The 10,634-nt window shown below is 43.0% G+C and overlaps 1 protein-coding gene across 1 annotated transcript; it reads left to right on the top strand.

Moving 5' to 3' along the window:
• The first annotated feature begins 4,826 nt into the window (after nt 1-4,826).
• On the top strand, nt 4,827-10,474 carry CUNH11orf42 (chromosome unknown C11orf42 homolog). The gene is made up of 3 exons (XM_042691498.1): nt 4,827-5,999; nt 9,165-9,969; nt 10,233-10,474. The coding sequence occupies exons 1-3, from the start codon at nt 5,928-5,930 to the stop codon at nt 10,361-10,363; spliced, it is 1,008 nt and encodes a 335-aa protein (XP_042547432.1). The 5' UTR covers nt 4,827-5,927; the 3' UTR covers nt 10,364-10,474.
• The last annotated feature ends 160 nt before the right edge of the window (nt 10,475-10,634 follow it).

Genomic DNA, 10,634 nt, shown 5'->3' with positions numbered 1-10,634 from the left:
TGGACAGAGATAACATTTGGGCCTAGGAATAGAGAAAGGTTTACTTGGAGCCTACGTGTGTTATGCTGTCTGTTCTGTTGTATGTATATGACTGTGATAATCACTCAATAGATATTTCCATGACACCCCCACTGGCATCTGTAGACTTTAGCCTAGCCATGTGTCCTGCTTGGAAGGAGGTAGAGACAGGGAACTACACATTAACATACAGGGAAACTAGGAAGATAAAGAACCTAAAGTGGAGATCGTAAGATCGAACTGAAATCTCTTTAATAACCTCCCTCCCCCCACCCCCCACCCCCCCACCCCCCGCCACAATACGCAGCCCATTATTTTAAACCTGTATCTGCCTAACTCCTCTACCAATCCCAAATGTGGAGACTTAGCACTCCCACAGAGGATAAACTACCTCTGGTGTAAAATGCTTGGGTCCTAGTCTGGGATCAAAGCCTTCCCTACCTTGGGGCCAGATTTCTTTTTTTAGCCTGTTCTCAAGGTTATACAGACTCATCTTCTATGTTCTGCATGTGTGCCCTGTCATACCAATTTAAATAGAACATGGGTTTAAAAACATCCCCTGTTCAGATAATCTTCAATCTTTCCCTATCCCCACTTCCCCCCCCCCCCCGAAAGCCACAAGAAAGAACAGAATATCATTCTCTAGGCCTGCCACTTGAGATGGAGTCCCAAATGAAAAAATAAATTAATATCCCAGATAACCACAAAACCTCCTTGCCTGAAGTCGTCACAATGACTGCTTCCCTACTGCCTTTCTGTGTAATTTGAACAAGAATATAAATGCCTCCAATATAATTCCCATCAGCACCTGTATCTGTACTCTCAATGTCACTGTAAGCAACCATGTTGGTTCAATATGATGAAAAAGGAATATTTCACACTGCTGTAGATGACAAACTATAAAGCAAACAGGAAGTGTCAGGATATTACCTAACACTGGGTTTTCAGCTAAGATTATACAATGGAAGGTGCGTTGTAGGACAGTCTTTCATATCAGAAAGTTCAAAATGAGTATAAGCTCATACAGAAGAGTCACAGATAGGTCTGATGCAGTCTGCACAGGCAGACCCAAGCTCCAAGAAAACCTTTATTACCACATGTCAATACCTGTGTTAGCCATGAAAACCTGAACCAGGAACACCCAGCTCATGCAGCTCAAATAGTTGGAGCAAGCATCATGGGTCACCAAACAGAAGAGGCAGCTGCAGAATTGAAGAAAGCAGATCATGCCATCTCTAGGATCATGCAAGGGTCTCACCAGATCCTTACAGACAAGCAAGTGAAGAGATGGCCCAGATCGGCATGGTTTTCAGGTGTGGTCATACTGAACCCAAATGAATGAGGAAAATATCTACAGTCAACCCAAGTAGGAGTTCATTCATTCTCAAGACTTTTATTTTTTCTGAACTTCTGAGTTAAAAAACAAAACAAAACAAAAAACCCTCTAAGCAGTGATTTTGTGTATACTTGTGACAACAATTAATCCTAATGGATCATGTTTAAGATGTCCATGTCCTCTTCATGAGTCTCCTTTAATAAATGTATCCTGAGAAAATAACTGAGATGTCAGCAAACACATATGCAGTAAGATATTTATTACAACATTATAAAGAAATATAAAGAAATTCCTGTGTGATTATCTCGTGTCACACATATGTATACATACACCATTTTCCCCCTCTTACATGAAAAGGGAAATCACGGGCAGCCAATGTTCATAAGCAATGCATCCACCATCCTCCCCCCCACAGGAAGACTCTTCTAAGGCACCTTCAACCACTGGTTGTGCACAACTTCAAGGTAGCTGGTTCCAAAGCTGTACGTTGTCCATTGCAAGAACTTTCTTCCTTCAAGCCAAAACTACACAGTTGAAAATTCATATTTTGTTCTGGATTGAGATTGCAATACATACCTACCACATGATATGTTTAGAAAGCTTTTCCAGTACTCTTTCCTTCCTCATAAAAGCCTGAGAAAAATTAACTGTGTGACAGTTCATTTACCTGCAATTTCAAAATTCAAAAAAAAAATCTCTGAAGAAATAAGCGGGTTTTTTTTCCATAACTTTGGTCTAAAACCTGACTTCAGCCATTATGATCCTATTTATAGTCTTTGTCTCATTTAATGCAAATATCCATACATTAACTGAAAAAGAAAAATGTTGATGTGTTTAATTACAGAGCACTTCCCTGAATCCCACTGGAGTAGTTCTTAATATATGAATATATTCCCTTCCTATAATCTCACAAGTTCTCAACTATAAGTTTCAAATAAGGTATGAAGAAGGATCTGTATGATTATCCCTGCAACCTGAGAGATAAGATTTATTAAGAGTTCTTTACCACTCTAAACTCTTTTTTTTTTCTTTGTTGAGGGGCTTGAACTCAGGGTCTAGGTGTTGTTCCTGAGCCTCTTTTTATTCAAGGCGGCGCTCTACCACTTGAGCCACAGCACTACTTCAAGTCTCTGAGTAGTTAACTGGAGATAAAAGTCTCATGGAGACTTTTCTGCCCAGGCTGGCTTCAAACTGTGATCCTCGATTTCAGCTTCCTGAGTAGTTAGGATTACAGGCCTGTGTGCTGTCCTTCAGTTCCTTTTGCTCAAGGCTAACATTCTACTACTTGAGCCATAGTACCATTTCCTCTAAAGTCTTGTTAGCATTATTCTATACGACCCAAGAGCCGTGTGCAGAGTACCACATGCTCTCTGGATAAACAACCCCATCTGTTATCCACAAGCTCCCCAGTCAGATCATCTTCATAATGTATATCCTACAGGTAGCCAGTGCCTCTTTGTCAAGGAGTCCCCAGAATGTGCAACCCCAGCAGCAAGATATGATGACAGCCAGTCCACACTCAGCTGTAACAAGTTTCCTTCAGGATCATTCAGTCTCAGACTCTATGAGCCAAAAGTAAAGGCAAACTTAATTAATGTCAGCACAGACCATATGAAATTTAGGAAGCCTAGAAAATTATGTGAATTAGAAAGCAAGAAAAAAAATGATATATGGGGTTCTGGCAGAGGAGTTCATCAGTAGCCTATTCTCCATCTGAGTCTATCTCTATGAACCAAAGTTCTGTAGACATCCTCCACATCTTATCTCACCAATAATCCACTTTTCCCTCATCTACTCCCCCACCCCCTTTCATTCTGGGTTCCTATCGTCTGCATGTACATCGTTCTCTGCCTCTGCTCCTCACCCCACTCTCTACTTCTGTATCTTTGCCTCCTTCAATTGCCTCTATCTCTAGTTCTTGTATATGTTTTTCTCTTCTACCTTTGTCTTTTTTACTTGGAATTCCCTTCTATAAAGAACATAGGCAGCAACTATATAACACTAAGTTGTATAGTGGCCAGCCAAAATAAAAATTGTGCTAAGCCAAATATCATGACACAAGCCAGAAATCCCCCCATACTTGGAAAACAAAAATAAGAGGGATTGAAGCCTTCCTGAGCTGCAGTATGTGCAAGGCTAGCCTGTGATAAATATTAGGACAACCACCCAGGCCCAGGCTTAGAGATGTATGGATATATATGTCACAGTTCAGTGGTAGAGCATGGTTGCCAAGCACACATAAGGCCTTTGGCTGGACTGGATCCTCAGCACCATTTAAAAATGAAAAGAATAAAAAATAAAGAAGTACTAAATGGCACAAGAAGGAAAGAACTTGTTTTCGCTTGTCTTAAGAAATTTGAGGCTTCTGATCTCTCTGTTGTGGCTTCTCTTTCCCCTGTCTATTTCCTTCCCACCAAACCACTATGTTCTTTCCATCTAATGTGTACCTCTTCTGCCACACATTAAAATGAGCTGAAAGAACATGTCTATTTTTCTCTTCACCAAAAACAATTACAATTTCATTATTTAAGCAGGAATCAAGCAGACTTTCATTTGAATCCTAGATCCTCTATTAACTTACTGTATGACTTGGACTAATTACCTTTTGGGAACCTTTTCTTCAGTTATTAATGAAATAATAATGGTGCCTACTTGGAGAGGTTCCTAAGAGGATTATCAAAGATAAATGCATCCAGACCTTATGACATAAGAGCTCAACAAGTATGATATTAATCCTTCTCCTGGAAAAGTCTTGACAACACTCTTTCCCATCACTGTAGAACTCTTCTCTGTGGCCCACACTCAAACCTCCTCATTCAGATGATAACCATCTTTGCAGATAGCTCTACAAGCTGGCCCCACACAGGGGAAAAGGGCTCCTAAAAAGACTGTTTAGAATGGAGAAAAACCACTCATCTCTGGAAAAACACTAAGCAGAAATCTCTAGACAGAGACATATAGGAAATAATGAATAGATAAGAGCTGCAATGGGAGAGAACTACTACACAAAAATCAGACCAAGACAGGGAGTGAAGAAAATTTTTCTAAAATTTACCTGAGTAAATGTTATGGTTTCCTAAAAATTCTCACCAGTTACTAAGGCAACGTTATTCCACTTAGACTCTTACTCTCCACATAGTTACTGCTCAGCATGACACCCTCCTACACACATGCCTGCTTTTACTGCATTACAATCCACCCATTAAATATAGGCTTCACTGGGCACTGTGGCTCATGTTTGTAATCCCATCTATTTGGAAGAAGAAAAAGACTGTGGGTTCAAGGCCAGCACAGACAAAAGTTAGCAAGATCCTATCACAAAAAAGCAAGATGATGCCAGTGGCTGGTGACTGATGCCCATAATCTTAGCTTCACATGAGGCTGAGACCTGGAGAACAATGGTTCAAAGCCAGCTCAGGCAGAAAAGCCTATGAGATGCCACCTACAATTAATCAGCAAAATGGTAGCTCAAGGAATGGCTCAAGGAGTAGAGTCCAAGCTGCGAGTAAGAAAGACAAATGAGAGCACAAGACCCTGAGTTCAAGTTTCATCCATCTGGCGAAAAAAAAAAAAAGCAAGATAATATCAGCCACCCAGGAATCCAAGTAGGAGGATCAGAGCCTGAGGTCAGCCCATGGCAAAAGCACAAAACCCCACCTCTTCAAAAAACGTAAGAGTCAAAAGGGCTGGGGTCAGGTTCAAGTAACAGAGTACTTGCTCAGTACCACACAAATAAAGTTGTTTTTAAAAAGTGGGCTTCAATGTAAGCTGCACATTAAAATTTCCTCATGAGCTCTTAGAAGTTGGTATGGCTAGGCACACCCCAGACCAATTAAATCAGAATCTTTGGAAATAAGAGACAGGCATCAGTGATTTTTTTTTAAACCCCTGGGTAATTCCAAAGTGTGACAAAGGTGGAGAACCACTGCTTTGTTTTCAGTATAAGTGCATATCCAAATTTCCCCATCCTTGAAGACCTCAATCACCCTTATGAAGAAGTCATCTACAGGTAACTTCACAGCAAACTGTTTCAGGGAGGCAATCAAGTTCCTGTTTAAAATCATACCAAATCACACACACACACACACACACACACAAAACCTGCCTTTTCCTCCCCTAAAGCAAGATGATGGATAGATGACTCAAAAATATGAACCACATCCCAGCAGCACTGGCGAAACTGAGACAGGAAAACTGCAAGTTTGAGTCAACCTAGGGCTACACAGTAAGACTGTGCCAAATGAGAAAGAGAAGGGGAGGAGGGAGAGAAGGGAAAAGTGGGAAGAATTGGGAAGGGGTGATCTAGAGCTATATGCTCAAAGGTAGAGCACTTGCCTATCATATGCAAGGACCTGGGTCCAATCTCCATCGCTACAAAAAAAGGTATGGCCCACAGGCTGCAGGAAGGCTAGGAAAGTTACTATACCTACTCAGGCCTCCATCACCTGGCAAGACCTCTATGACCTCATGCTGTAGCTGGTCACAACCCAACTCATAGGGGCTCATCTAACTGGGCAGCTTGGGGTTCCTGCAGCAGTCACTGCCCTTCCCAATCCTTCCTATACCCCACACCATGTTGGTTAGTACCCCCCACTTGCTAACTCTGGATGAAGCTGATACCACTTGGACCCTCATCAAAGATAAGGTTGGTAAAGTCTGATCTGGATGGACCTGGACAGGATGTGAGTAGGAAAAAGGAATTTTAAGACAATAATAGTGCTTGCTATGTGTCAAGCACAAAACTGTCCCATTTAACCACAACAGAAAAAACAGTAAGGTAGTTTCCTTTAAAAACAATGGGTAAGGAGCTTATTAGAGCAGAGAAAAAGTGTTAGGTTAAAGAGAACTTAGGAGGTTCAGAGGGCTTTCTGAAGACTGACATTCTTACTAGGGAAGGAGGAATCAGTCACAAAAAATGGGGACAGGGAGAGTAGTAGCTAGTACATAAAAGGTATAATAAACACCTGAAGGAATTAATGAGTAAGTAGATGGATGAACAAGTAGCTTACTACAAGCAACATCCTGCAAAAGCCAGGACATGGGGGAAAAAAAATAAAAATGTATAGTTCCAGGTTTGAATATACCATCTTAAAGCAGAATCCATTCAGACTCAAAGCACCTGTGATGGTGCTTTGGAAGCTGATCATCCCAAAAGACAGAAAAGCAGAATCAAGAAAGTTACAAGAGTAACTGGTTTCAGCAGCACTTTAGTTTACCCTGGACTGGACCAATTACAATTAGGGTAAAAGTAAATAGGGTCATCCGCTAAATGGTACATCATCTCTGAGTATGAAAAAACTCACTATATTATTTCAGTGGAAAATCAGGATAGAGATGTACAGGATGGGAAATGTGGGAAATACAAGGAGTAGGGCAACTGTGAATTGCCAGGTTTCTTGTCTCCAGAACTATTAGCAATTTACTGGGCACTTTGTAAAACATTTGGCTAACCCCTCATGTGGCTCAAGAGCTCCCACATTCATAATTTAAAGCAACCAAAGATTATCTAGGAAGAGAGCCTACCATCACTTACCAAGGCTGTCTCTGCCAAACCTAAATCTAAAGGCCTACAGAAGTATAAGCTCAACAAAAGCAGACAATAATATCAAGTGCAGCTTTGCCAATAGCACAGTCACCCCTAGCCAAAAACTAAACAACTCAACAATCTATTATTCCTATTTTAGGATAACCATTGGGGCTCTCAAGCAGAAAAAGAAAGCTGGGCATAGGAGTAGTACACACCTGCAATTCCAGCACTTAGGAAGATAAAAGCAGGATGATATCAAGTTCAAGGACAGAATGGGCTAAACAGTAAGACTATACCTCAAATTTTAAAGAGATGAAGAAAAAGAAGAGGAAAGCCTATTAAGCCTCATAGCAATGTCTATACATTAGGAAGGAACCTCCAACAAAGACAGAGATTCATTCTTTTAGCAGAATCCTAGACAATAAGCACTGTGTATTTTGAATGCCTCACTCCTGTAGGAGGATATTTCCAGGACACATTCCCATTTGTCACCTGTGTTCAGGATCCTATACACTAAGGGAGCACCTAGGGTAGAATTCTGAGGTTATGCATGCTGGTTATGTTGTTACTGTTATGGGGCAAAACACTTTATCCCAAACTCTCACTTACCAGTGCACTGTACTGCCCTCACTCCTAGAAGTCCAACTAGCCCCTCTCAGAGCTCTGTTCTTTAGTATGGTATCCCCACCCAAACTAAAATGTTCCTATCTCACTGAAGCAAAGGAAAAGGAGTGATGGGAAATTCTTCCATGCAGGCCAGAAAAGTATACCAATTATTTTCTTAACCAGATGACAAGATGATAGTCTTTAAGCCTTCACCCGTACAAACTCAACTCCGTCAGCTGGCTACCCTATTTTAATACTTGAGGGAAGAACTTCCAAAACAGCTTCATGTAACAAAAAGTAGATTTGCTTTAGAAGACCATTGGGGGAATTCTACCAGAAGGGCAGGAAAATGGGCAATACCATCAGTAAGGGCACAGATAAGTGGGATTTGGGGACTAGAGAGTATAATACGTCACTTGAAGCACTGGGCTCAAAAAGAAAGAAATGCAAAGAATAGAATTTTGTGTGCCTTTGCTCCCTAGAAGAACCAAGAGCCAGAAGTCCTGGCCAATGAAACCTTGAATGAGATGAGACCATAACACCCAAATACTAAAAATAATTTTGCTGAATTCCCAGTTATCTCCAGAAGTGGGTTACCAAGCTCTTCACCCTCCCAACAAAAACAAGAAAAAAGTTCAAAAGACAGGGGAACTGGAATTCCTAAAAGCGTATTGGAAGTAATATTATAAAGATGAAGCCTCAAGTTCAATATAAGAACTATCCCCTACAGAAAGAATGGAAAGTACATACCAAGAGGTAACACAGTGTATGGGCAAAAAATGAACATTATAAACCCATTTCTGTGTATTTTTTCTTAGCTAATGATATTATCCATGTAACTAATCACCTAAGAATGCTCCTTAAGAACTCTTTGGTCCACATCTCCAAAGCCAAATTCTACAAATTTTAAAACCTTAATATATATGTCTCACCATCCCTTTTAGTTCAGGAACTTATGTTTTGCCTAGATTATTACTATACTCTTACATTTTTAAGCCTTCCTATTAACCATCAGTTTTCTAAAATATCTGTATGGTCCTTTTCCTCCTGCCCAGAGCCCTTCAAGTGCCTTCTCATTGTTCTCAGGATAAAATTCCATCACTTATGAAAGGCCTGCACACGAAGCCTTTCATAATCGAGTTCCTGTGTGCCTTTACCTCTTCATACCTTTACATATAAGTAATAGGAAATTACGTGTTCCTAATTGTAGCTCTTGTGGTTTGAAAACTCGGGGTTGTTTTTATTTTTTTTAAAACTGGCTGCCCCTTCTCCCTTTTCCTACCTGTTTAATTCCTTTGAAGCTCAAGTATTACCACCTAGAAACCTTCTTTGGTCTTCCATCAAAGACAAAGGCTTTAAATAACTTGTCTTCTTCATGCCTTGTCCTCTATTATTTTACTTAGCTGACTACAGTATACATTTTTGTCTCCTCCATTAGATGAAGCTAAAATAGGACAAGGACAACGTTTCATTCTTTCATGTGTCCTAGTAGCTAACCTACTCTGACACATAGTAGACATTCAAAGTTTTGCTATAGGAAGGAACAGGGAGAAAAGCAGGAAGTGTAAGATACATGTTGTAGAGATGTAATTAAACAGCAAATGGTGGGAAGGCCAGTCTAGAGTAAGGTACAAATTAACTCCTGATCTTAACTGAGTCCCTGACTACCACCTGCAGGTTATCGAGGAGCGTTTTGGGTCCAATGTAGTAGCAGTACCTTTCCTGTCGGATGCCACCTGCTATGACCTATTGGGAGTTCTAGTGAAACAGTCCCGCCCAGCCCACACCCGCCTGGCTTTGCCCGGTAGGCAGGGCCGGAAGGCACTGAAGCCCGTGGGGCCACTACCAAGCCTTCTAGAACAGGCAGGGTCTGAGGGTGCCTTTGCCCACTGCACTCGGGAATACTCACCAAATGGCCGAGCTGAGATAGCCTATGAGGAGATGCGACTGTTGGATGGGCAGCCCTGCCGGATCCGCCTACATATGGGTGGCCTGCGCAAGAAGGTTGCCTTCCTGTTGCTGCCACCGGGGCAGGTGAGCCTACAGCAGACTCTTCCCTGGCTCCGAAGCACCCACAGCATCTACGTCATCTACCAGGTCTTCTCCTGCTCCTGGCTGCAGCTGGGGTTGTTGCCTACAACCCGTGAGCCCCAGCTGCTCCGGTTACAGCGGTCATTGCCTGTTGCCTTTTCCTGCCTCAAGTTTTCACTGCAGCCCAAGGGTGTGCTGGGACCACAGAAGCCTCTGAACAAAGACCCATGGCCTCATGGGGTCCACTGGGTCAAACCCAACCTCAGCATCACACCGACCCTGGCCCCCACATCAGCACCTGCTGATATCCCTGAAGCTGCTGATGTGCCCCCTCCCGCCCCTGCCCCACCTACACCTACACCACCTCCCCAAGAAGGGCCTGAAGGCAGACCCACCAGATTCTCCTGCAAGGGTCGAAACCCCTTCCGGAGGGGGCCCCAGATGCTGTCAGGTACTGCTAGGGGAAATGAAAATGAGGATGGGAGGGACAAAGTGGAGGAGGGAGAAGGGATGGGGAGTACAGCCCAGGAATGGGGGGGCATCCACAGCTGTGTACAGGACCCGGAAGGGGATAATGTGAAGGAGCCAAGGGAGGGTGAAATAGAAACTTGGGCCTCATATGGGGTTGGGGAGAGCACAGAGGACCGGGGGGAGAGGGACTAGGGAGGAAGACCAGGGCATGAGTCAAGCTGTGACTATCCCCAACCCTGGCAGAAAACTGGCTCTTCAGTCCCCGCAGCCCCCCACCAGGAGCCCAGGGTGGGGGCCCCGGGGACCCCGACCGGCACTCCATGTCCCTGCCCCTGCTGCAGGGTCTATCCTCGGAGTTCGACAGCGACGACTAAAGCTGAGGCAAGAGATTCGGGGGGCAAGGCCCCCAAGATCTGGCATAGGGATACTGATCCCCAATAAACATCAACTGCTGCTCCCCCTAACCATCCTGGGCCCATGGTGCTTCTTTCTTCTGGGGCCCAGGGAAGGCAGAGAGACCCCAGGGGTTTTTTTCCCCCCTAGGCTTCAAGTCCTCACACCCTCTATGGGCAAAAAAGGAAATCTTGAAACCCTAGCAATGAATGCTACTACCAGAAAGAGAGAAAATATCCAATGATTCCCCCA

This window comes from Dipodomys spectabilis, unplaced genomic scaffold (genome assembly GCF_019054845.1).
Source record: "Dipodomys spectabilis isolate Male_0828 unplaced genomic scaffold, ASM1905484v1 ptg000145l, whole genome shotgun sequence".
In the NCBI taxonomy this organism is placed as follows: Eukaryota; Metazoa; Chordata; class Mammalia; order Rodentia; family Heteromyidae; genus Dipodomys; species Dipodomys spectabilis.
Note: the sequence above shows the minus strand (reverse complement) of the source record. Positions and strands in the feature narration are given on the sequence as shown.

Excerpts from the sequence above, each read along its gene's own strand:
- CUNH11orf42 (XM_042691498.1), top strand. The coding sequence starts at position 5,928 with ATGTTGGTTAGTACCCCCCACTTGCTAACTCTGGATGAAGCTGATACC. Across the intron at positions 6,000-9,164 it reads GGACCCTCATCAAAGATAAG|GTTATCGAGGAGCGTTTTGG; the intron begins GTTGGTAAAGTC and ends TACCACCTGCAG. Across the intron at positions 9,970-10,232 it reads GGGGCCCCAGATGCTGTCAG|AAAACTGGCTCTTCAGTCCC; the intron begins GTACTGCTAGGG and ends CAACCCTGGCAG.